Source organism: Balaenoptera ricei, chromosome 15 (assembly GCF_028023285.1).
Source record: "Balaenoptera ricei isolate mBalRic1 chromosome 15, mBalRic1.hap2, whole genome shotgun sequence".
Classification (NCBI taxonomy): Eukaryota; Metazoa; Chordata; class Mammalia; order Artiodactyla; family Balaenopteridae; genus Balaenoptera; species Balaenoptera ricei.
In genome coordinates, this window is record NC_082653.1 from 238,011 (window position 1) to 263,105 (window position 25,095).

Genomic DNA, 25,095 nt, shown 5'->3' on the forward strand with positions numbered 1-25,095 from the left:
TCTGAGCCACCCAGCCCTACACCACAGAACCTGCCCTGGGGACAGGGTGCACGCCCAACGGCCCTCAGAGGACCCCTGTGGGCGCGCTGGCCTCTCCCCAGGACAGCTCAGGAGCAGCCGTTGGGGGGAGCTGTCGGAGCCACAGGGGACCCGCCCCACTCATAAGCACTGACTGTGGCCTAGAGGGACTACCAGGGATGGAGGACCCAGAAGCTCTGGCCACACAGACCCAGGGTCACCGACACCTATGGTCACGCACGCACCGTGGAGCTCCCAGCACATGGGGTTGGGGCTCCTGATGTGGTAGTGGGGCTACAGAGCTCCCAAGCTGCGAATGGATGTGCAGGAGGGAAAACTCATGCCAGCCCCAAGAGAACCACCCTCAGCAGGAGGGGCGGGGAGGGAGCCTGCCCTGGGGGAGACCCCTCCATGTCTGGAGCCCAGAACCCCTCCTGATGGGGTGGGAGGGGACTGCAAGAAGGCTAGAAGCTCCTCTGGAAACCCTCTGGGGTCTGATGGCCCAGGGGAGGGCCCCTCTTCGCCCCACTTGCCCCAACTCGAGGTCCAGCCTCATTCTCTTGCTGCAGCGCTGGTCTGGCCCGCTGGGTAACCAGCTACTACTGGTCCCATCAGGCCCGGGGGAGGGGGATGAGGCCCCGGGCTCCACCCACTCTGGACCCCTCCCCTCCGGCTCTGCTAGGGGTCCGGGGCATCTACCCTCTCCCTCCCGGTACTCAGCTGCGGCTGGCCCGGTTCCCACTTGGTTTGGGAGTGGGGTGGGGGACACGGAGACCATCTTCTCCTTTAACCCCATGAACAGGCCTGGGGTGGCGGAGGGGCTCCAAGCCCCCAGCGCTGCAAGTTCCACGTGTGGGTGGAGGGTGGGCGAGCATGATGCCCCGGGGTTATCCAGAGCAGCTCCCCCAAGACACAAGTTGCTTTTCCCTAGGCGCCCTTCCCTTGGAGCCAGCCTCTGGTTGGGAAGGCAGCCTTCCCCAGTTCCTCCCCGGGGGGTCTGACTCTTTGTGTGTGTGGGTTCGTCTCTGAAAGCCTGACAGCCCCCAAGAGGACGCCCCCTGCCAAGCTTCGGGTCACATCAGCCACCCTCTCCCACTCGGGGGGGGTCTCTCCTTCAGAGGGTGCGGGGGGCGCCGCGCAGAGGAGGCGGAATCCGACCGGGCCGAGAAGAAAGGGAGCCCCCGGGCGGAGGGGGAGGCCCGGGCCCGCCCCGCCCCGCCCCGCCCCGCCCCGCCCCGTCCGCCACGCCGCCCATTGGCCCCGCGCCGCTATATCTGGGCGCCCACCCGGCGCGAGGCCACCGCCGTCCCTACCGCCGCCCACCCGCCCCACGCGTCCGACCCCGACGTGCCCGCTGCCCACCCTCCGCGCTCCCGCGCTCCGTTCCGCCCAGGCCGCGCCCAGCTGGAATGCAGAGATCGCCGCCCGGCTACGGCGCACAGGACGACCCGCCCGCCCGCCGCGACTGTGCATGGGCTCCGGGCCCCGGGGCCGCCGCTGAGCCGCGCGGCCTCCCCACCGCCCCCGCCGCGCCCGCCGCGCCCGCCGCGCCCGCCTCGCCGCCCAGCCCGCCACGCAGCCCGCCGCGCAGCCCCGAGCAGGGGCGCTATGGCCTCAGCCCGGCCGGCCGCGGGGAGCGCCAGGCGGCCGACGAGTCGCGCATCCGGCGGCCCATGAACGCCTTCATGGTGTGGGCGAAGGACGAGCGCAAGCGGCTGGCGCAGCAGAACCCAGACCTGCACAACGCGGTGCTCAGCAAGATGCTGGGTGAGTGGCCGCCGGGCGCGGGCGGGGGCGTGGGGGGGCGGGCGGGCGGGGCGCGCGGGGACCTCACGCCAGGGCGCTCGCGGAGCTCGGCGGTCCGCCCGCCCGCCCGCCCGACGGCACCCGGCTGACCCGCGCCCGCCGCCCGCAGGCAAGGCGTGGAAGGAGCTGAGCCCGGCGGAGAAGCGGCCCTTTGTGGAGGAGGCGGAGCGGCTGCGCGTGCAGCACCTGCGCGACCACCCCAACTACAAGTACCGGCCGCGCCGCAAGAAGCAGGCGCGCAAGGCCCGGCGTCTGGAGCCCGGCCTCCTGCTCCCAGGCTTGGCGCCGCCGCCGCCGCCGCCGCCGCCCGAGCCCTTTCCCGCGGCCACCGGCCCGGCCCGGGCCTTCCGCGAGCTGCCGCCGCTGGGCGCCGATTTCGACGGCCTGGGGCTGCCCACGCCCGAGCGCTCGCCGCTGGACGGCCTGGAGGCAGGCGAGGCCGCCTTCTTCCCTCCGCCCGCGGCGCCCGAGGACTGCGCGCTGCGGGCCTTCCGTGCGCCCTACGGCCCCGCCGAGCTGCCCCGGGACCCGGGCGGCTGCTTCGGGGCGCCCCCGGCCGAGGCGCTCAGGACCGCGCCCGCCCCCGCCGCGCCGCTCTGCGGCCTCTACTACGGCGCCCCGGGTGTGCCCGGCCCGGGCCCCTACCCCGGCCCGCTGTCGCCGCCGCCCGAGGCCCCGCCTCTGGAGGGCGCCGAGCCGCTGGGGCCCGCCGCCGATCTGTGGGGCGACGTGGACCTGACCGAGTTCGACCAGTACCTCAACTGCGGCCGGACTCGCCCCGACGCCGCCGGGCTCCCGTACCACGTGGCGCTGGCCAAGCTGGGCCCGCGAGCCATGTCCTGCCCGGAGGAGGGCAGCCTGCTCGCCGCGCTGTCCGACGCCAGCTCCGCCGTCTACTACAGCGCCTGCATCTCCGGCTAGGCCGCCCGGGGCGCCGCGTGTCACCGTGTCACCGCTCTGTCTCTCTCGCAGGCGGAGTTGCCGCTACTCGTCATAGCCCCGCAGGAACCGGCAACGCCGGGGCTTGGCCGGGCGGAGGGCGCCCCTACGGGGGCGGTCCCCACACGTCCCGGGGCTTGGCCGGGAAGCCCAGGCCTAGGACGTGTGGGCTGGCCCTGCCAGGGCTAAGTTTTTGAAGCGCCTAATCCTTTTCTTGCCGTGTATTTTCTAGAACTAGGCTGTATTTTTTACTTTGCCTTTTTTATATACGTGAAACAATATATTTAATTTTTAATTAAACTTTTAAACTTTTTCTTGCAAGGGGTTTCAGTGATGCAAAGCACCAATGTAGCAAGGGCTCTTTAAATAACGTTCGTTTGCTGTAAAGGAGGAGCCGGGAGCTGGGTGCCCCAGGCGAGGCCACAATAAAGTGCCTCTCCTTTCCCTCCCGCGTCTGTGGTCGCTGGGGGTGGGGGAGCAGTTCCCCCCAGGGTCCTGGGCGTGCCCTTCCCTCCAAAGTCCAGGGACCCTGACTCGCAGCTGGGCTCCAGGGCGTGCACTTCTCCACCCTTCCAGGACACTCCGCACCCTGCCAGCTCTCCACCCTTCCAGGACACTACCCCAGACAGCCGGCGGGAGGCAGGGGCTGTGGGCACTCCGCACCCTGCCAGCTCTCCACCCCCCCAACCCCCATTTTAACTCAAGCCTCATCACGGTCAGACTACACCCAGAAATTCCCTCCACACCCTCACCCGGGTTTCACCATCCTCATCTCATCCTGAAAACAACTTCCTTCAAGCCCAGTGAGTGCCCAGGACAGCGCCCCTCTCTGAAGGAGGCTGGTGGGGTTGACGCCTGTCTGCAGACGTGACATCCTGGGACTCCCATCCGTCATTCTCTCTCAACCCAGTGTCCCCAGAGAGGGCAGCACCATGACAAATCCACACTGCTTGCCAGGGTGACGTGTGTGGGCTCTACCAGTGGCACGCGGTCAATGACCAGAGCAGGGGAGCTCAGGCCTCACGTCTCAAGCCTCCACCTCTGGAACCCATCACACTAGCCTTGGGCCCTCTCCCAGCAGGACCGGACACCCTCTTTCCACACGGCTTCCTTGGTTCCACTAGCGCCCCCTCACTGGGGAGCCCATGGGTTCAGGGAAAGTTGGCAACAATCATCTTGGGCGATTCTTCTCTCCTGGGACCGGGTCCTGAAGTGAGGCGTCTACACACTCACACCCTTCCCAGGGCCTGACGGGTCTTCCCAGCCAAGACGAGAGGTCGTGTGTCCCCCTGGCCTGTGCTGCCCCAGTAGCATATGGGGGGGCGTCCCGCTGACCTCTGACAACTCTGATGTAGTGCGTGCGCCCTGGGGCGTGGGCATCTTCTGATGACGTGCACTGCCGTGTGGCTGCCGTGAGCCTGAATCCGACTGCGTGTGTATGAGTGCGTGTGAGCAAGTGCGTGCACGTGCTCCGAGCATGGCTGTGATGCTGTGACAGTGTGACCATGTGACTCGACGGGACCCTCCGTGAGGATGACTGTGTGTGACACCCGGGGTGTCTTGAGACTCTGTGTGCGCGTGCGTGTGTCTGTGTGTCAGCCTGGGTGTCCGTGCACGTGGGTCTGCTGCCTGAGCGTGTGTGCAGAGGTGAACAGGGCGTGGGGCTGTTCTTACAGGTGTCCTGCCTCTGAGAGGCACGGGGACATCACCTCTCTGTTAGCTGGAATGAGCCCCACACCTCGGTGGGTGGAGTCAGGGAGCGACACCTGGGCCCCCACACCCACCTCATAGTGAGCAGGGCCCAGAAACCTCAAAGACAAAGGGACAGAGAAAGACAAGCTGAGGAGGGCAGGAGATGGATTCGGAGGTGGAGAGAGGAGCCCTGGGCGGGTCGAGGCACAAACAGAAATGGCCCCCAGGACACCAAGGACGGCGCTGGTACACAGGAAGGAGACAGGGAATGAGGCCCAAAGCGACAAGGGTGGTCCAGTCCAGCCGCATCTGTCATGGCGGAGGGAGCTCTGAGACACCAATGCTGAGTCCTGGGCTCACGCACGAAGGCTCACGTCACCCATGAGTGTGCACACCCAGCTCTCATGGCCCCTGACTCCCACTCTGGGCCTGCCCCTGGTAGGGGGACAGGTGACCCACCCACTGGAGCCCTGGGTTAGCAGGGCCAACGTGCGCCCCCCCCCCCCCCCCGTGGGGATGGCCTCTGTACGGATGGGGACCCATAGCCGCCAGAGTCCAGCAGCCTCTGCCCCCTGCCACCCCCTGGGGGGCAGACCCTCCCATCTCCTCCCCCCACCCCCTGGCCAGGGCCGGGGGAAGGGAAGACCAGCCCAGCCTCTCCTACCGCCTAGAGCCAGGTGACAAGCCCCTCGGAGGGCCCCCCTGCCCGGGCCCAGGCATCGCCTCACCTGTGCCCCACCCCAGAGACAGCCATGGACACACACAGAGAGAGGCTGCAGACGGGCAGGCAAGGCTGTCTCTCTAGTACGTGGAACAGTTTTCTAACGTCCTCCTCACCCCACCCTCGGAGGCAGGAGGATGGGGGCCCCAAGGTGCCTGGGGTGGCACAGGCCCCGCTGCCCAAGTGGGGAAGGGCCGAGTAGCTTGCTCCCCAGAAGACCCTCCCTCAGTGCCAGGGTGGGATGCCAGGAGGGGGGCATGGGGGGGTCCGGGGGTCCCAATTTGGACCAAGTCCCTGGAGCCAGGGGCTGGGGGCATTCAGGAGCAGAATCAGGACTGGGGACACACATACACACACACACACACACACACACTCACACACACACACACACACACACACAGAGGGCAGCTGTTTTCAGGGAGTGCCTCAGGTGGGCACCATGCCTGGGACCCTCCCAAGGGACCCAGGGCAGGCTGGGCAGCCCTCCTAGGCAGGACCACAGCTCCAGGGCCTGGGTGGTTCCAGCCCTGGGTCAGGCTTCCCCCCCTCCACGCCCCCCCCCCGGCTCCACCCACCTGCTTCCCCTAAGGTCAGAGAAGGGAAGTCCCCACCCCCAGCTCCCGCTGAGTCAGGCCCGCCAGGAACAGACCCAGGCGACCTAGCTCCTGGCGGGAAGTTCTAGCAGCCCGGCCTGGCCTAAGCCACAGCTCCCACACCCAGGACCCAGCCTAGCCCGGGGGTGACCTGAGCCGAGGTGTGGAACCCTCCCCAGCAAGCCGCCCACAGGAGGAGGTGGGGGGGGAGCAGGTAAGGTGCACCCCTCTCCTGAGTAGGCACGATCATCACCTCAGCACCTTCAGGAACACCCCGTACACAACCAGCCACACACCACACCAGGAGCAAAGCCGTGCTCACACACCCGCCCCCAACAAGGCCAGGCTGGGCAGGCGAAGAGGAACTTAACTGTCCACTTGATGGACAAATACGCTAGACGTTCCAGCTGCTCAGCTGTCAGCCTCCAACACCTACAGACACTTCTAAGGGGACAACTCAGTGGTTTTTAATCTATTCACAGGGTGGTATAACTATGATCACTAACTTCAGCACTTTTCCATCACCCCAAAAGAACCTCGTCCCCACTAGCTGTCACTTCCCATCCTCCTTGCTCCCAGCTCCTGGGAAACACTAATCTGCTTTCTGTCTCTGTAGACTTGCCTATTCTGGACTTTCCATGTAAGTAGAATCACACAATAAGTGGCCTTTTGAGTCTGGCTTCTCTCACTGAGCACTGAGTCTTCGAGGTTCATCCATGTTGTAATTTGAATCAATACTTCATTCCTTTTTAAGGCTGTATAATATTCCATTGTATGGATGGAACACAGTCTCTTTATCTCTTCATCAGCTGATGGACATTGAGGTTGTTTCCATGTTTTGGCTACTGTGATCACTGATGCTATGAACATTCGTGTGCAAGGTTTTATGTGGATGTGTTTTCAGTAAAGTAACATAAGTGTGTATCTCTAATGACCAAGTCTGAACAAGTAGATTACCTCAAATTCATGTGCTGGGTAAATGACCCTGAGAAAACCATAATTCAAAAGGACACATGTACCCCAATGTTCATTGCAGCACTATTTACAATAGCCAGGACAATGGACAAAGAAGATGTGGTACGTATATACAATGGAATATTACTCAGCCATAAAAAAGGAATGAAATTGGGTCATTTGTAGAGACGTGGATGGAGTTAGAGCCTGTCATACAGAGTGAAGTAAGCCCGAAAGAGAAAAACAAATAGCATATATTAACGCATATGTGGAATCTAGAAAAATTGTACAGATGAACCTATTTGCAGGGCAGGAATAGAGATGTAGAGGTAGAGAACGGACATGGGGACACAGGGCGGGTAGGGGAGGGTGGGACGAATTGGGAGATTAGGTTTGACATAAATACACTACCATGTGTAAAACAGAAAGCTAGTGGGAACCTGCTGTATAGCACAGGGAGCTCAGCTCGGTGCTCTGTGACGACCTAGATGGGTGGGATGGGGGGTGGGGGTGGGAGGGAGGTCCAAGAGGGAGGGGATATAGGTATACATAGAGCTGATTCACTTCACTGTACAGCAGAAACTAACAGGACATTCTGAAGCAATTATACTCCAGTAAAAAAAAAAAAAATCATATGCTAGAGCAGCTACCCCCAAAGGGGGGGCTCCAGAGCAGCTGATCTCCAATCCCAACTGGGCGCCCACAAGCAAGACTCAACCCTCCACCCAGCCCACCCACCCCCACTCCTGCCCCAGGCTCGGGGAGGGGCCCCCAGGAGCAGGCTCCAGTCCAGTCCACAGTGGGTTTTGGCCAAGCGTGTGGGAGTTCCTGGCCCGGGACTGGGGAGGAGGAGGGATGGGAGCACCCGTGTTCCTCCTCTTTGTGTTTCAGGACACAGCCCACTCCGCTTCCTTCCACCCCCTCTACCTCTGCACAAGCACCCAGCCTCCCAGGGAAGCCCGGCTGGGCTCCCCACCCTCTGCCTTACCTTCCACGCCCCCGACCCACGCCCCCGTCCTGCTCTGGCCAGCACAACCCGGCCCATCCCCCAGGACCCCTCTCCCACGCCCCCGCGCCATTCCCCCACGACCCCAGCCCCCTGCCCCACGCCCCCGCCCGCCCGCGCGAGAAAACAGGAAGCGGCCCGCGGCGGCGGCGGCGCTGGAAGGAAACGCAGGAAGCGGCGGCGGGCGCGGCGCTTATCTCGGGCCCCAGCCGGACCCCTGGCCTCACGCCCCGCGCCGGCCGGGCAGGGGACGTGGGGGCGGCCGGAGGACAGGCCTGCTCACCTGGCGGGGGGCCCTGGCCGCCTTACCACCGAGCCACAACTGTCACAACTGGGCCATGGAGGGAGGCGACAGGACTTCACTGGGCCAGGCTGTGCCCCTCCAGCCCGGGGACCCAGGGGCCGGTGTCCAACCGCAGGACGCCCCACCTCCCCACAACGCACACTGGCCCGCCCCGCCCCCCCCCCCAGGCCCTGACCACCCCGTTTCCCCCCTTACGAGGACTCGCTTTGCCCTGCAGGTGCGGGCTCCCTGCTGCTTCTTCCGGACTTTAACTCTTGGGTTGAGGGGGGACGGCGCGCCGATGGTTGTTTCTGTGTTTACAAAGCTGGGTCTTTTCCTGGGGAGGGGGCAGGATGGGGACTGTCCCTGGGCGCCCCCCAGGGTCCCGTAGGCCACTGGCAGGGACAATGGGCCTCCAACACCTGGCACTCCCTCCCCCCGCCCCATGAGTATGTGCTTTGCTTCCTGGAGTGGGGGGCCGCGTGTGTTTCCGCGTCAACCACGACTGGAACGGCGCCTCCGCGCACACCTGCAGGCAGGGACCCCACACTCAGGCTCACAGGCAAGAGCCCGAGGGCCCTCAGGTCTGCTGCAGGTGTTTCCTCCGCGCCTTCGCGGCACCCAGCGCCAGATGCAGGGTCCGGCCGACTCACGTCCTGTCCCAGAGCCCTGGCTCCGCGAACGCGGAGGTGTGTCTGTTCAGGGCCTGGCATGGCGGGCACCCGTCTTTCCCACAACCTCCCACCGCCTCCTGGTGCTCAGCTGGGCTGGGGTGGCGGCCAGTCGGGGAGGGGACACGGGGGAGGTGCCGCTGGGGCCCATGAGTGGGCCCCAGGCAGGGCAAAGGCGCTCTGCCGCCCTCAGAAGGACCAGTGCTCGAGGTTGGCACGGACCCCACCCCTGCGGTCTGTTGGCAGCCTGAGGAGGGGCAGAGGTGGGAAGTGGGGGTCGGGAGAGAGAGGGGCCTGTGGGCGGGGGCGGGGGACACACAAGTGGCACAGTTGGGGTCACGTTTTTGGTTTTCTGAATCCAGAGACTCGTTTGCCTGTCGCCCGTGTTCCAGATGTTCTTTCAAAGGCTCCCAGTCTGGGAAGGCCGTGGGACCCGGACTACCCTTCAAAGCCTGCCTGGCCCCTCCTTGCAGCGCTGCACATGGGCGGTCTGGCTCCCTGGCCAGTGTCTGCCACCCCGGCACAGCCCCTCCCCCTGGGTCCCAGCGCCCACTCCCCCCACTCTGCCCCGGGGAAGCAGCTGAGAAGGCACGCGTGTAGGACAGGACACCACGGGGTGCAGGCCCCAACCCCACCACGTGTGTGCCCCAGAAACAGTGTTTTATGGGGGAAGAACCAGGCTCAGGCCACATGCCCGGGGCCTTGGCAGGGAAGGCAGGGCACTGGGGCCTGGCAGATACCTCGAGTCCACGACAGGCGGGGCCCATCCACCGGGTCACACCGCCTACACTCTGCCCTCTGTGGCGCCGTGACCCGTGGCCAGTGGCTCTGTCCTCACCGTTGAGTCTCTTTCCATCTCTCTTTTGGTTCTGGTCAGTTCCAGCCAGCAAAGATTTGGGTAGTTCATGTGCCCCGGTGCCGAGCCTGGAGGGCCAGACCTCAGGGCTGAGCAGGGTGGCCCCAGCTTTCCCTCCACCTGCCCCAGACGTGGTCTGGTTGGGATGTCCCCGCCCTGGACAAGTGAACTTCGTCCCAGAAGCCAGAAGCCCACCCTGCCCTCATCCTGCATGAGCAAAGATGCTGAAGTGGGTTGAATGGTGGCCCCAGAGATACGTCCACCTCCCAGAACCTATGAGTGGGACCTTAGGTGGAAAAAGGGTCTTGGCAGATGTAATTAAGGATCTTGAGGTGAGGAGATCATCCTAGATTACCCAGGTGGCACTAAATCCAGCAGCAGAGATCCTCAGGGAGGAGAGACGGCCACACGAAGCAAGAGGCAGGTACTGGAGCAACGCAGCCACAAGCGAAGGAATACCCGGAGCCACCAGAAGCTTCAAGAAGCAAGAATGGTTTCTCCCCTGGAGCCCCTGGAGGGAGCACAGCCCAGCCCTACAACACCCGATTTCAGGCCAATGATACTGATTTTGGACTTCTGGCCTCCAGAACTGTGAGAGAAGAAAATTTTATTGTGTTAGGTCACCTAGTTTGTGGTAATCTGTTATAGCAGCTCTAGGAAACTAATACAGATGGTTTCTGAGATATGGGGACAGCGGCCCACGTCCCCACAGCCATAATGCTGACCCGTCATCGGGGCTGGCAGAAGCAGGCCTGGGCACGATGTGCAGAGCCTCTGCCTGGCACCGAGGCCTCGAGAGAAAGTGCAGAGGGTGGACAGCGGCGGCCGGGGCAGGGGGTGGGGGTCTTGTGCTGAGAACAACTTCGAAGTGAGATGAGGGAGGGACCACTGGGGTCTTCGAGCTCAGGCCACAGGCCTCCAGCCCCCGCGCCCAGGCAGTCAATTTGCCAGGACAGACCAGGGTTAGACGTCAGGAGGGTGTGCCTGAGAGAGGGGCGCCCTGCCAGGCAGCGTGGGGCAGGAACCTGGACCCGTGCACTCACACATCCCTGCGCACACACACCTCGACATATACATTTGTGTACACACACACACACACACACACACACACGCTCACTACCAGGGAGGCTCTGGCAGGAGACCCCAGGGAGGAACAGCCGGGCCAGGGCGCAGGAGCATCTCGTCCACCACCATGGCTGCAGCCCAGGACTCAGGCGGAGATTGTGTCCCCGTAACTGAGGCCTCTGCTCCTCCTCCCGGCCCCCCTGAAACGGGCTTGTTGGGAACCGCCTCAGGCGTGGGCGGCCGGAAGGGCTGCCCATTGCCCGCTCACCACGGCAGCAAGGAGTGCTGTGGGCGGGCGGCCGCCATGACGGCCCAGAGGCCACGCCCAGGCGCCCTTAGGAGAAGCGCTCTCCCCACAGGCCCTGGCGCGGAGGCAGGTCCGAGTGCAAGGAGCCAGGTGCCCTTGGGAAAGCAGGAGCATGGTGGGGGCCTCTGTGGAGGGCCTGTCCCCTCCCCGTCCCCACACCCAGACCCCCGGACTCTCTTACTGACCTTCTACCAGGCCCGATTCAGCTCCCCCAAGCTTTGTGCTCCAACCAAAGCAGGACTCTTCCCTCCTACCCGGACAACTGGCCACAGCCCCAGGCTTGCACAGCGGGAGCCAGCGACGTGACCGCGCCCCTCAGCTTGCTCCTCCACCAGTGTTCCCCAAGTTCAAGATGAGGACTCCCCCAGGGACTCAGGCCAGGACCCTGGGGTTGCCCGGACCTCCCCTCACCCCATTCACGGCCAAGCCCACCTCCTCCAGCTGCACCCCAACCACACAGGCCCCATGCCCAGGCCACCCTCACACTCAGAGTGCGACCACGTGGCCGGGGAGCCTATAAGGTGACGGGATGCACCCTGAGGTCCCCAACCTGCACACAGGGCACAGGCGGGCTGTCATCTGCTTGGGGCCTGGCTCTCATTGCGGCTCTTACACTTCCTGGCTGTGAGACCTGGGGCAAGTCCTGAAAGCTCCCCGGGCCTCAGTTCCCTAGTGTACGAACCAGGGACAGTAGTTCCTGCTGCTCGGGCTGCACGCGCTCACACGCACACAGTGGGGGCGGCCAGGGCCAGCTGCGCCCTGCTGACGGCTCCGCCAGCAAGGCCTGTCTGCATCTCCTGCTTGCCTCTGTTCTGCCAGGGTGCCCAGGGCAAAGCCTGCTTCGGTGCCTACTGGGTCCGTCCACCTGTCAGGGAAGAGCATGACGACAGGTGTGCCGACCAGGCATCCACCTTGACCAGGTGCTCTGCCTGCCCCGCTGCGCCCCCCTCTCCACAGGCTGTGATCCGGGAGGGGGCCGCGGACCTCCAGGCCTACGCGGCTGTAGGTGCGGGACTCCAGGGATCAGCCCTCCACCCTGCCACGCAAACATAAGGTCCCGGGACACAAGACGGTGGGTCCCTGGCTGGCCTGGCCAGTCCCGCAGAGGAGCTGCTGCCACCCTTCCCAGGCCACAGGAAATGGCCTGGCCCAGCTTGCAGCCAGGGCCGCAGCTCGCTTCCCTTCAGGCCCGTTTCCTTTATCCGGTTGTTTTGCTCCGAATTCACAAAGCTCAGCCTTCCCCTCCCCTCCATTTCCACCCTTCCCCCATCCCAGAGTGGAGCAGGACGGATACGATGCTACATTTTAGGACCAGCAGGAGTCCCCATCTGCCCCCGCGCCCCCCGCCCAAGCCTGCAGCGCCGACTTAGCAGGAGTCCCGTCCCGAGGCGCCCCCTGCTGGCCGAGCCTGGGAGCACCGCCGCTCCCCCCCTCCCCCACACCGCGTGTGCGGGAGGCCCCAGCGCCCCCTCCCCACCGAGGCGCGGAGCCGGGGCTGCCTGGCCCCACAGCTGGCAGGCGAAGAAAGAGCGAACAGGGCCGCAGCACCAGCTCAGTTTATTGGGGCCTTGCTGGGGGCGGAGGGCGGGCCCACTCCGGGACCAGCTCGCCAGGCGGGCCCCGCCTCCCAGTCCCGGGCCCTCCGAGGAGTGCGGGCCGCGGCGAGGGAGGGGCCGGGCCGCAAGGCCCTTTCCCAGACCCGCGCGCTCGGGGCGCTTAGGAGCCCCAGGAGCCGTCGGTGGCCGCGGCGCGCAGCGCGAAGAGCTTCTCCCAGCAGGTGGCGACGGCGTCCAGGGCGCGCAGCAGGAGCCGCCTCCGGCCGCCCCGACGCCGAACAGGGCGCGTCTCGGGCCGCCGGCTCCGCTGTCGGGGACGCGTCGGTCAGGGCGTGGGCACGGTCCCCGCCCGCCCCCTCCCCCGCAGCTCGTGTCCAGCCCCTGGGAAGGGAGACCGCGGGGCCGTGGGAGCGAGCGGGGACGCGCACCTGGCGCAGCGTCCGGCAGTGGCGCCGCATCACCGCCTCGGTGCGCACGGCCACGGTCCAAGCCGCCTTTTCCAGAGCCCCGCGGCGGCCCCCGGCCACCGCCCCACGTAGGGTCCGACCCAGGGCCACGATGGACAGTAGGATACTGTGCTCCTGGGGAGGGGAGGAAGCGGGGGACTGGGGGAGGAGCCCCGTGGGGAGGGGGCTGGAGGGCTTGGGTGGTGATGTCTCCATACCTTCTGGGCGCCACAGGAGGCTCCCACCCGGCCCCGCCATCGGGAGGCCGCGGCTCCAGTCAGGTTTTTCTGAATGAAATGGAGCTGCCTGGAGCCCGGCCCGGTCCACCGCACCGCGGCCTGCAGGTCCTCGAAGATGACCGCGCGGTAGTGGTGGAGCACGTCGGGGACGCTGCAGGCGCCGAGCCTGGCCCGGCCCGGTGCAGCCCCCAGCAGCGCCAGCAGGAGCGCCCAGAGCGCGGGCCTGGGGGGCCCCTGGAAGGGATACAGGCTCAGAGTCTGCGGAGGGGCCGACCCTCCTGCAGCACTGCGGGCAATGTGCTCCCCGCCTCTGCACCCGACTCCACACACACGTACAAAGGAATCTCTGAGCTGGTATAACGGAGACGTCGCCATGCCATTCAACAAATGCTCTAGGCACAGGGCTGGCAGGTTTGGGGAAGGACAGACGACAGCACCCGCAGCTCTGGTCTGCATGGGTGTGAGGGCCCAAGTGCCCATAAGACTGGAGGGCAGGACTGACCTAGGTCTGGCTACAGCAGGAAGCACCCCCTGTACAGCCTCACCCTTGGCCATGCCCTGACCCATGCCCACCAGAGCTGGGCTCATCTCCAGGTGCCCCACAGGAGAGGGCAGAACTGATCTGCCCCCTCGATGGCCGGGCAGCTCCTCCTCACCCTCCCCATGGCTCTGCTACCAGCTCTGAGAGCCGTGGGAGCTGGGGTTCCCTTGCACCCCCAACCCAACCAGGACAGGGGTGAGGGCTCAGAGCTCAAGGCCACACCCCCTTGGAAGGGGAAGGCTTGGGGAAAGCCCAAGGCGAAGGGAGGAAGGGGACTGCGGTCCACACCACCAGGGCTCCCCTCCCCCAGAATGAAGAGAACTGGCTCTCACGGGGAAGAAGCCCACCCCCACTCACAAGCCCAAACATCAGAGAGAAAGAGCAGCTTGTCTGCAGGCTCCCAGCCCCCAGGCTGGAGTCACACAGCACTGGAAAATCAATCATGCGAACCCAGCGAGACTTGGGACTCCAGACACAGGACTCGACTCTGCTTCCCAGTCTGGCAGGAGAGCCTGACCACGCAGGGCCGGACCTGGAGTCCGTGGGGGCTCCCTGCCTGAGGCACCTGGCAGCGTTGGCCGGAGGATCAAATGCAATTAGCTGTGGGCCCTTCTCGAAACCCACCCCCTCCCTAGACAGGCTTAGCATGATGGTCGACTCGGTCGCCCCCTCTGCCTGCTGAGGGTCAGAGATCATAGTGAGAACAAGAGCCGCTGGTGCTGGAAGGATGTCCAAGTGGGGTAGGTTGGTTGCCCAGGGGGTCCCGGGAAGGCCTGTCTGCCCCTGACCAGGGCCCGAGGCTCAGGCCAGCCCAACCCATGAGGACACGGTGGCCCCAGCTCCAGGAGGGAGACTCCCCGCCCCCCCCCCCACCCCCGCCGCTGCCGGGAAGGCCAGTCAGGAGCACTCCGGGCCAGGCTGCGGTGACGGGAACCAAGGGGGATTTCCCGGTGGGGACACAGCGGGACAGCAGCCTCTCCTGGGCTGTGCACGCTCCCTGCCCCTCAGCCGAAGTCAGCCCCCTCCCCAGCGGCCCACCGCTGCTCACCATGGGCTTCTCAGGGTCAGGCCCTCCCTCACTCCCGCCAGTGGGCCTCGGACATGGTCCTGGGGTCCTCAGGTGGGGAGTGCCGCTGCGCTCCAGGTCCTGCTCCAAACCTGGCCAACAAGGCTTCCCTGGACGGCAGGCAGACGAGGCTTTTGAAGTTGGCTCCTCTGAGCAAAGGGGGGAGGGAGCAGCAGGGAGGCCCCAGGATCCCAGCCCTGCCCCCTCCCTCTCCCCACCGCTATCCAATCACTTCTTCAATTAACCTGACCCTGGAGCCCAGCCCCAGCGGGCTGTCTTCCCACCCAGTGGATCTTGGATTAAGCCATCGGACCTGGGAGATCTTCTCTGCCGGGGAGGGGGTAGGGTGCTCCGTGGGCAGAGAGCAGGGCAGGGCCCAGCTGGTGGGGAAGGGCAGCCAGGAGAAGCGGGGGCTGCCCCGCGCCCTCCTCCAGGGCCTTCCTCAGTGGTCAGCAGGCGCTGCCTCTGCCAGGAGCCTGGCCACCAGCAGGACCAGGTGAGCAGGACTTAACCCCCCCCCACCCCCCAGCTCCCCCACCCTGACGTCCGGGGGGTCCTGCCCCAGCAGGTCCCAGGCAGGGGACTTCCCGGGCTCCCCGCTGGCCCAGCACTCAGGGGAGAGCTGCTTCCCACTGCTCGCCCGTCCTGGGCTCAGGGGGGTCTTTTGCTGGGGGAGCTCACGGCCACTCACCCAGCCAGGCTTGCAGGGAGCTGGGCCGCAGCGCCCTGCTGGGCGGTATCCTGGTGCTGCCCAGCCCTGCCCCCAGCAGTGCCTCCGAACAAGGGAAGCCTAGGAACTCAGCTAGCCTTGAGCTGGAACTGAAAAATGTCAGTGGAAGAAAAGCTAAGATATGTTTTTCCCAGGGAGAAAAGTAGTTTCACCACCACCTCGAGGCACTGAGAAAACAATCCCCAGGCAAATGAGGAAAGACATTTGCACGTGGACAATCAGATGCTCTGGAACGTTCCAAGGGCCCTGTGGGAGGCCTCACCTGACCTGAGATCAGAGAAAGTGTCCGGGAGAAGCCACAACCAAGGGCTGCCAGCTGCCCTGTGGCCGCGGCCAAGTCACTGCCCCTTCCTGGGCCTCAGTTTCCACATCTGTACAGGGACAGGCTTTCAAGCTCCTAAAAACTTCAGGACTCGCTTTTCAGCGCGACGGGCAGGATCCCTCCCACCTCCTCCAGAAGAGACCAAAGGCGACTCCTGAGGGTCAGTGCACACACCCAGGAACCCCCGGCGCGGCCCTCGGGGACCGGCTGACCTCGGGTGAGGAGAGGAAGGGTTTCCAGAGCCACAGACCATCCGTGAGCGGGGCCTGCCCCGGCCGCCCACCCTGGCACCAACAGTTCCTGACCCCACACAGGGATGGTCCGATCCCGCCCAGGGCTGGCCACGTCCCTGTGGCTCCCAGAGCATCGGAGGTGGACCCGGCTGGGCCCGCGCTCTGCAGGCAGACGCCCACGCCCTTGGTGCTGATGAGGAGGGCATGCTCCCCAACCTCGGCTGCTGCCAGAGGGCTAAGCCACGGGTCAGTGACTGACCCGCAGAACGAGGCACCGAGGAGCCCCTCTGGGATCGTTTCTTACAGAAGAACGTGTGGGAATAACTGCCAGCCGCCCTTCTCGTCACCACACGTGACAATCTGCATCTCTTCTCTCTGGCCCATGGCCTCTGGACCAACCCTGGCCTCCGGCCAGATGTCTCCAGCCGTGGCGAACGCACCCCCTTCCAAGAGAACTAGCTAGTTTCCAACTGGACACAGACGCAGGGATCCAGAGCCCGAGGAAGTCTTTCATCCTCACATGGTGAAAACACACTCAAGTCTCCCAAGTAATGAATGCATTTTCAGTCTAGAGAGAGGACAGTTATAAGTGCTTTAGCATAAAATTGCTGACTACAAATTAGCAAAAGTGAATTCACCTGCCAATGGGAGCGAGCCTCTCACACGCTGGGGGCAGCACCTCAGGGGCCAGGCCCGTCCGCACCCAGGAAAGTCACCTACCCAGGGGCACACGCAGCCTGCCGCTGTGGGCGGGTGGGGGCCGCAGACAACCCCGGGGCGGGAGAGCGCGTGCACCCGCAGGGGCACTGGAGTCACCGGGCCAGCCAGACCCCGGCTGTCCCCACGCAGGGCTTTTACCCAGGACATGAGGTCCTGCCACCATCTCCATAAAGCCCTGGAGAGCCTCACCGCTCCCCTGGCGTCTCCCCTGTGGGCACGGGCTCTCACGAGGCCTCCTGGAAAGTGAGCCCCGTCCAGCGTGGGGCAGACTGGGGCGGCCAAAGCGCGTGAGGGGAGGGCTCGGAGAACACCCGCCGGCCACGAACCCCACAACTACTAGAAAGCCTTTAATCAAAGACAGGACAGACAGCTCTCGCACCCCCCGCCCCGCCCCCAGCCAGTGCAGGGCCGGAACAGTCAGAAGGCGTTCTTGATGCAGGCTGCCACCAGCACCAGGATCTCCCCGATCTTCCGCTGCCAGTTGGCGATGTCCTTGGACGTGGCGCACCACAGCTCCCCGTGCCGGGGCTCGGCGTTCTCGCAGCGCCTTCTCACCTCCTCCCGCTGCTCCTGGGTGGGGACCGCGGGCGTGTGAGGCGCCCCCACTCCCCCGCCGCCCCCAGCCCCGCCCCCCGGGAGCAGGCCCGCCACATTCCACCAGGCCTCACACCAGTGCCCGCACCCGCCCCCCAACTAGGAGCCGACCAGCTCCCCCAAGCCTGGCTTCCACGTCCCGTGGGGACCCCACGGGACTGGGCTCCGGGAGGGCTCCTGCACAGCAGGACAGGGCCCCCGAGGCACAAGGACGACCCCCAGGCCTCCGGCTCCAGCCCCATTTCTGCCATGGCCCGAGCCCCCATCACAACCAACTCATTAAAAGATGCCCCAAACAGCTAAATGTCAGGCTGAGAGGCTCCAAGGCTGTAGCCAGAAAGCCGCGTGGAAGCTGAATCGGCCGTCAGCGCTGCGGGACAGGCGGGGCGGGGGGAGCGGGCGGCAGGTGACTCACCTCCGTGCCGTGCTGCAGCTCGAACTTGTAGAAGAAGGCCCAGGCATCCCCCAGGTCCGAGTCGATCTTCACGGTGCGGTGGAACCACTCCCGGGCCTTGGTGATCTTCCGCTCGCTCCAGAACAGCCTGTGGGGAAGCAGCAGGGCGGGACCGAGTGAGTGGCCAGGGCATGGTGCTGGGGGGCACTCTGGGGCCGCAGCAGCCACGCTGGGGGTGGCCCTGGCCTCCTCGGGCCACAGCTCGCTCCCGGGTGGGCTGGACGCCGAGCCTGGTGAGCCCAGTGGCCTGCCACAGGCAGCCACGGCGGCACAGAGCCTGGCGCAGGCGCTGCTGGTCTTGTCCTCTCCCTGGAGAGCTTGGGCTTCCCACAGGGGTGCCGAGGAACCAGTCCTGGCCACCCGGAAACCACTCCAGGTGACTAACCTGAAACCCTCCTTCAAGTGTCTAACCAAAGCATTTCTTAAAAAACCACCCACAGAGCAAGAACTTCAAACTCCCTTAAATTATTTTCCTTTGAGTAAAATACAGGGAGATGAAAGTAATAAACCTGACAAAAATTAAGTCAAGGCTTTGATTAGGGAAAGTGAAGTTTCCGCCTGCTCCTCCATATTCACCTTCTGGAACGTTCTGCCCTACCAGGCAGCTCCAGCAGGAACCCAAGCCCACAGTGAGAACCTGGGCTATACCAGCAGACACAGAAACGTGAGAACTAGGCCCAGGAGAGGACCCACAGCGTCAGAGACCAAGTCAGGGGCCCAGGGAGCCTTGCCGACGTGCCAGCAAGGGGACGGCAGGCCAGCGGGGAGGCACGGTGGGCACTGACAGCCGGGGCCTGTGGGTGGCTTCCATCCTCCACCCAGCTCCGCAGCCAGAAGCACCAGAGCAGACGTGCACCACGCACCCTCCAGGCAGCTGTTTGGGCTGGTCTCAGCTACAAAACGGAACAATTTCACGCTCTGATAGCTTGATTGTTTTTTAAGCCTTGTGGTATTCTTAATTGCTAATGTTAGATAAACTGTGATTTAAAGAGCACAAACCCAGATAGCAGCACACAGAGCACCAGCCTGGGAACAGCAAGGAGGGGCCTGTTTACCTTACAAAGCCTTTTATGAGGTTTTATGGCAGCCCTATCAGAATGGAGTAGGAATAGGAGGCGGAAGCACAGGGCGGGCGGCCGGAGGGAGGGAGCCGCCAGGTGGGGGGCAGCCCAGGCTGCGGCCCAGGCTGCGCCTCAGGGGCCTGCGGGAAGTCCCACGCGCAGTGCCCTCGGCCCCCACGGAGGAGGTGCTGGCAGGAGCTGAGCAAGCAGCTGGGCCAGGCTCCTGCCGGGGCAGCAACAGCGCACAGGAGCTCCTGGGCCCCACACACCCCCGGCCCAGCTGAGAGCCCGAGGAGCCCTCCGCCCCAACCCCAGTCGCTCCTAGCCCGGCCACACCCAACCCCGGCCCGGTACTCAGGTTGCTCCTCTCAGGCCGTCGTCCTCCTTCTAGAAGGGAGCAGAGACCCTGCGGGGCCAGGAGGTTCTGAAGGCCCTCCACGCCTCCCCAGGGAGCCCCGGACCCAGCACCCTGCATGAGCTTGCAGTGGGAGGTCGCTTGCTCACCTCCTCTTGCCCTTGAGGCTGGGAGGTGGCCTCCACACCCCCAGGCACACTGACGGCCTGACCAACGGGCCCTGGGTTGTTCTCGGGGTCACACAGGTCAAAGGGTCTGGTTTCTGGAAACAATTGTCTTGCTTACAGCCCTCTGAACCAAAGAAGGTTCGCTTGTAACCTAAATTCCGTGTGGACCAGCCTCAGCAAGCCTCTGTCTGTCCTGCAACCCAAGGCCCGCATAGGAATAAACTGAGTAGTAGAGACAGAGAGAGCAGAGCCACAGGAAAGAACCAGGACAGAGGGTCGGGGTCCAGAAGAGGCCGCCCTCCTGGGGGTCCAGGACGACCCAGGCCATCCAGGTAGCCCATGTCCAGGGGGCCTCTGCCCAGAGATGCGCGCGGTCATGGAGCTGCAGAGGCCGCGGACCAGGGGAGCCCGCCCTGCTCCGGGGCCAGTGGGAGGCGCCGCACCGCCACCAGGACGCCGACTCACTTGGCCACGGCCAGGAGCACGTGCGGGTCGTGCTCACACCGCTTCAGGGCGTCCACGCTCTTGGTCTTCCGCTGGGGCCTCGCCTCCAGGAAGACGGCTTCAGACCACAGGACCCCTGAAATCCAGACACACAGACGTCTGCCTCAGCTTTCAGAGATGTGCCCGTCCACACACAGGTTGCCCAAGGGCAGCCTTCGAAGACTGAGGGTGTCCGCAGCTGCACCTCCCGCATGGCCGCTCACGTCTGCTCGGGCAGAGAGCAGAGGCCGCCTGTGCCGCCGGTCCCACTGCCCACCTGGAGCCACAGGGCCCCACTGGCACGGATGGAGGCGGCGAGGCTGGAAGCCCCAACAACTTCCAAGGGTTCACTCCCAGGGCCTCAATGACTTCACAGCTGAGAATTTATTGTAACAAAATAACCAAAAGTGCTACTAAAGATTCAGGCAGAAAGACAACCTGGGATTGATAGCAGCCTGCAAACTGGCCCCCAGTGAGTGGTGTATTTCTGACATAACACGCAGGTAATTCTACAATGCCACTAAAAAATGTGCGATCTTAAGAATTCAATAATGAAAAATTGGGCTTCCCTGGTGGCGCAGTGGTTGAGAGTCTGCCTGCCGATGCAGGGGACACGGGTTCGAGCCCTGGTCTGGGAAGATCCCACATGCCGCGGAGCAGCTGGGCCCGTGAGCCACAATTACTGAGCCCGCGCGTCTGGAGCCTGTGCTCCGCAACAAGAGAGGCCGCGATAGTGAGAGGCCCGCGCACCGCGATGAAGAGTGGCCCCCGCTCGCCACAACTAGAGAAAGCCCTCGCACAGAAACGAAGACCCAACACAAGCCATAAATAAATAAACAAATAAATAAAAAAAAATTAAAAAAAAAAAAAAAAAAAAAATGAAAAATTGTCACAAAATTTTCAGCTTTAAAAAAAGGCACGGGGCTTCCCTGCCTGGTGGCACAGTGGTTAAGAACCCACCTGCCAATGCAGGGGACACGGGTTCGAGCCGTGGTCCAGGAAGATCCCACATGCCGCGGAGCAACTAAGCCCGTGCGCCACAACTACTGAGTCTGCGCTCTAGAGCCCGCGAGCCACAACTACTGAAGCCCACGCGCCTAGAGCCCACGCTCCACAACAAGTGATGCCACCGCAATGAGAAGCCCACGCACCGCAAGGAAGAGTAGCCCCCGCTCGCCGCAACTAGAGGAAGCCCACGTGCGGCAACGAAGACCCAACACAGTCAAAAAAAAAAAAAAGCACAAAACCAAACACACAGTCTGACTTTTTGTGCAATAATACAAGTTGTAAAAAGACAAACAAGCTAAAAGCAGTGATTTCCGAGTACTGGGCTTACAGGTGATTTTCATGTCCTTTTCTGCTCCAAATTCGTTTACACTGCACATGCACTAACTTACAGACTTGAGATGAAAGAGTAAAAAATTAAATCATATAAAAAAAGAAATGGTAGCACCTCAGAACACGAGGTCGAACGCCTCACGTTGAGGCTTGGATTCAGTCGTCTAAATGACCGCGTATAACAGATGTATTTCTGTCTATTTGCACCTGACGCCCACTGTCTGGCCTGGGAGCGGGGTGCTCACCGGAGTTGGGGCACTCCTGCAGCGCCTTGGCCATGAGCGTGCTGGCGATGTTCTTCAGCCCCGCGCGGTACTCCAGCCGCACGGACTCCAGCCTGTGGAGAGAGGCCCAAGGCGGGGGTCGAGCGCCGTCCACTGGCAGCCCGACGACAAGTGGAAGGTCCTGGGGAGCCGCAGGGGCTGGATTTCCCTGCTCCGCCCAGCGGCTCACCTAACAGAGGAGGGAGACACTGGCGGCCCCCCACCCTCAAGCCGCCACCTGGGACTCCGATGTCATCGAGCTGCGGACAGGCAGGCCTGCTGACGGCTGCTGGGGCGCCGCGGTGAGCTGACGCCCTGAAGGCGCACGCTGCACCCCTGTGTGCACGGCCTCCTATGGACACTCTTCACCCGGCACACTCCTATCCGTCCCTCAAGGCCTCTCCCGGACACCACCTCTTCTGTAGAGTCCACTCTCTCGGTGTCATCCACCCCCGATGCCCCATCAACAGCTCCTGGCTCTCCTGAGGAACCCTTAATCTGAACACAAGCTACACTGTGTCCAACTACCTTCAGGCCCGTCTGAACCCTCCCACGGCCGAGACAGGACTCCTCACGGCTGGCACCTTCCCACGGAGCCTGAGCTGGAAATGCTGCACCAAGGCCTCGGCCTGAGGGTGTGAGCGAGGTTGGCTCACGGCGGGGCGGCGCAGGGGCTCACCACAGGCCGGGGTTCTTCGGGTTCTTCAGGCGAGACTTCTCCAGAATGGCCCGAGCTCGGGTCAGCTGCCCAACCTTCTCCTCCAGCCGGGAAAGCAAAAGCCACAGGGGTGTGGAGTGGGGACATTTCTTCAACTGCAGCCACAGACACAAGTGAGAGAGGGCTCAGCTGGCATCTGGGAGGGGCTGTAACAGCCGTGGTGGCTCCTCCAGCCGGGAGTGAGGGCCACCTTTGCCTCCAGAGACCCAGCCGCTTCACGCCCAGGCGTGTGTCTACACGCACGGCTGCCTTGTGCACACGTGCACGGGGTGCGTGTTCATGAGCACGCTGTGCCATGTGCACGCACACACGGGTGTTGACCCAGCAGCCTGTGCCTCACGTGGGCCGTAAACCGTACTCTGCTGAGTGCACAGCCTGGTGGGGGGCAGAAGCCGGGACCAGGTTAGGGGACGGGTCTGCCCCGAGCCCGCAGCTCCTGCGAGCCTGGGCCCGAGCAGGCCGCTGAGCGGCTGCTGCGGGAGGAGAGGGCGCGCGGGCCCGGGCGGAGGCTCACCCCCTGGCTGTAGGCCTCCCGGGCCTTCTCCACGAGCCCCTCCTGCTCCTCCATCTGGCCCCTCATCATCCAGAGCTTGGGGAAGTCCTCGTAGTGCCTCAGCGCCTCCTCGCACAGCTCCTGGGCGGCCGCAATCTTCCCCAGCACCCACTCCAACTTCACAGACTTCATGAACACCTGAGGGATCAGACGGCCTCAGCCCGGCTCCGGCGCTGGGCCTGGGCCGGGCCGGCCCCTTCCTGGCACTCGCCTCACCGAGAGCTCACCCCGAGCGCTGTCTCGTATCTTCTGGGACAAGCTAGGGCTACACACGTGAATGCATCTTAAAGCCAAGAGTGAACAAATGAGCTCCGAGCACCGTGGCCTCAGGCGGGGCGCGGGGGCGCGGGGGGTCCCCGCCCGCAGCGGGCAGGGCGGCTCTGCTTACCCGGGCGGTGGGCGCGCTGCTCCGCGCCTTGGCCAGCAGCCTGCGGGCCCGCTCGTACTCGTTGTTCTCGGACTCTAGCTTCACAGCCGCCAGCCAGATCTCCTCGCTGTTGGGGTTAGCCTGCGGGGCGAGCACGCAGCATGAGAAGCGAGCAGGGCGAGGGCACCCTAACCAAAGGCAGCCCGCCTGGCGGCCAGACCGGGCCTCACCCGGCAGCAGGACGTCTGACCCAGGCATGGCCTGGGCTAACGGGGAACACAGCAGAGTCCAGCCCCGGGACACCGACTTCCTCACAAACAAGCCAGCCTGTCTCACTGGCACAGACGTGCAGCCTCCATGGCACTGGGGCCGTGGTGCCAACCGCCACCCTCTGCCTGCTGACGCCGTCGCTCACGTCCCACCCGCGTGGATCCGCCCACCCAACCCTGCTCTTTCCCAAGCCTGGCAATGAGGAACTGGCCGTCCCAGTGTGTCAACGTGGATAGGACGGAAGGCTGCCCGGGACATCACGGACGGCGCGGAGAGGGCTCCCAGGGTCAGGACTGGGTCACGTACAACCCAGAGTCCAGCAGACACGGGGGTGGCGCCCTCCGGCCTCCTGAAAGCACAGCCAGCTGCTGGCCACGCTCAGCTTGACCACGTCCCCAACCTGAGAGGCAGCCCCCCGGTGGCAGCTAAGGAGAAGAGGGGCACTGCCCGGGCAGTGGCGGGAGAGCGCCGGGACCACTGGGAGGGGAGGAGTGTCCTCCACCCTGGGCGCCCAGACGACAGCTGAGAGCAGACGGGAGACCCAGGCCAGGCCCCTCCACGTATTTACTCAGGGAAGGACAGGCTTGACTATGCCAGCCTGGGTGACAACAGAGTGACGCAGACTCCCTCGTTTATACAAAAGCGTGCTGCAAACCACTGGCTAACACCCCTGTGGTCATAAAGTATTAGGATGTTACACGTGACAATCAAAATCAGGTCCTAAGAAAAACGCACAGGGACTGCCCAGGTGGTCCAGTGGTTAAGACTCTGCGCTTCCAATGCAGGGGGCGCGGGTTCGATCCCTGGTCAGGAAACTAAGATCCCACATGCCATGCGGCGCAGCCAAAAAAGAGGAAAAAAAAAAATCTAAAAAAAGAAACGAAAAATGCACAGCTCACGGCATCAGCCGAGGTAAGCCTGCTAGGCGCAGCTGTCTGAGCCCAACTCCACCCGCCGACGGGCCTGGGCAGCGCCAGGTGGCCCACGTGTGACCCCAGTGCAGGCACCCATGCTCGGGCCTTCCTCCTGCAGGGACTGGGCACCCTAATGTTCACGTAGGAAAGCGGCTGTCGCCGTGCCCTCGTGTGGGGACGTGGCGCCCTGGCTGCTGCGCCGTCCCTCCTGTCTCCCTGAGTCTGTGTTGTGGAACACTTAGCCCGAGGTCAGACTGAGTGGCGGCAAATGAGAGGTAGGTGTCCATCGTCTGGGCCATTTTTCCTCCTCTCCGGCCCCCTCAGGGCCCCACTGCCCACAGAGCAGCCCAAGTCCCACGCGGCCTGACCGTGCTCGGCCCCTCTAGGGTCAGCTCCTGTCGACGAGGGGGGAGGGCTTGAGGAGGGCACGGGACCCTGGCGCCCTCAGGCCAAGGCTCACCCCTCACCCACCTGGAAGGCCAGGGCCAGGATGCTCCTCGCCGCAGGCACGTCCCCGGCCAGCCACTTGGACTTGGCGCCCATGAGCCACAGCACCTCTGCTTTGGGGCAGTGGGCCACGGCCCGCTGCAGCAGGGCCTCCAGCGACTCCCTGCAAGACAGGGGCTGGTCACCACCAGAGCACGCAGGCCGCTCTCAGCCAAGCCGCGGGCACTGAAAAGACAGTTAGCGCTTCAAAGTTCGACGCTGTCAATGATTTACCAGACTTTTACAATGGGGAGAGTGTGGGGAAATCTTTTCTCTCCATAAAGGCTCGAAAGTCAACTACTGAAGAG

At 64.1% G+C, this 25,095-nt stretch overlaps 3 protein-coding genes across 3 annotated transcripts in view; 1 reads left to right on the top strand and 2 right to left on the bottom strand.

Moving 5' to 3' along the window:
- The first annotated feature begins 1,294 nt into the window (after nt 1-1,294).
- Nucleotides 1,295-3,207, top strand: SOX18 (SRY-box transcription factor 18). Its single transcript, XM_059896615.1, has 2 exons — nt 1,295-1,785; nt 1,934-3,207. Exons 1-2 carry the CDS (start codon nt 1,428-1,430, stop codon nt 2,743-2,745), a joined length of 1,170 nt encoding a protein of 389 aa, XP_059752598.1. The 5' UTR covers nt 1,295-1,427; the 3' UTR covers nt 2,746-3,207.
- Nucleotides 3,208-12,545: 9,338 nt separating this feature from the next.
- Nucleotides 12,546-15,218, bottom strand: C15H20orf204 (chromosome 15 C20orf204 homolog). Its single transcript, XM_059898160.1, has 5 exons — nt 15,073-15,218; nt 14,742-14,869; nt 13,132-13,386; nt 12,896-13,048; nt 12,546-12,774 (listed from the first exon to the last, which is right to left on the bottom strand). The coding sequence occupies exons 2-5, from the start codon at nt 14,742-14,744 to the stop codon at nt 12,628-12,630; spliced, it is 558 nt and encodes a 185-aa protein (XP_059754143.1). The 5' UTR covers nt 14,745-14,869; nt 15,073-15,218; the 3' UTR covers nt 12,546-12,627.
- Nucleotides 15,219-17,098: 1,880 nt separating this feature from the next.
- The window catches only part of PRPF6 (pre-mRNA processing factor 6), a 38,740-nt gene continuing 30,743 nt past the window's right edge, over nt 17,099-25,095 (bottom strand). Inside the window, exons 15-22 of the mRNA XM_059898546.1 lie at nt 24,773-24,911; nt 23,139-23,258; nt 22,712-22,888; nt 22,159-22,292; nt 21,462-21,553; nt 19,861-19,975; nt 17,774-17,900; nt 17,099-17,334 (exon numbers count right to left, since the gene is read on the bottom strand). Coding sequence (XP_059754529.1) covers nt 17,182-17,334; nt 17,774-17,900; nt 19,861-19,975; nt 21,462-21,553; nt 22,159-22,292; nt 22,712-22,888; nt 23,139-23,258; nt 24,773-24,911 — 1,057 coding nt within the window. The 3' untranslated portion in view covers nt 17,099-17,181. The remainder of the gene's footprint in view (nt 17,335-17,773; nt 17,901-19,860; nt 19,976-21,461; nt 21,554-22,158; nt 22,293-22,711; nt 22,889-23,138; nt 23,259-24,772; nt 24,912-25,095) is intronic.

What these genes read in the sequence shown, in the direction of transcription:
- SOX18 (XM_059896615.1), top strand. Translation starts at nt 1,428, where the DNA reads ATGCAGAGATCGCCGCCCGGCTACGGCGCACAGGACGACCCGCCCGCC. An exon ending in GGTGCTCAGCAAGATGCTGG is followed by an intron (nt 1,786 to 1,933) that starts GTGAGTGGCCGC and finishes CGCCGCCCGCAG; the next exon opens with GCAAGGCGTGGAAGGAGCTG.
- C15H20orf204 (XM_059898160.1), bottom strand. An exon ending in CCTCCTGTGGCGCCCAGAAG is followed by an intron (nt 13,049 to 13,131) that starts GTATGGAGACAT and finishes TCCCCTCCCCAG; the next exon opens with GAGCACAGTATCCTACTGTC. An exon ending in ACTGCCGGACGCTGCGCCAG is followed by an intron (nt 12,775 to 12,895) that starts GTGCGCGTCCCC and finishes CGTCCCCGACAG; the next exon opens with CGGAGCCGGCGGCCCGAGAC.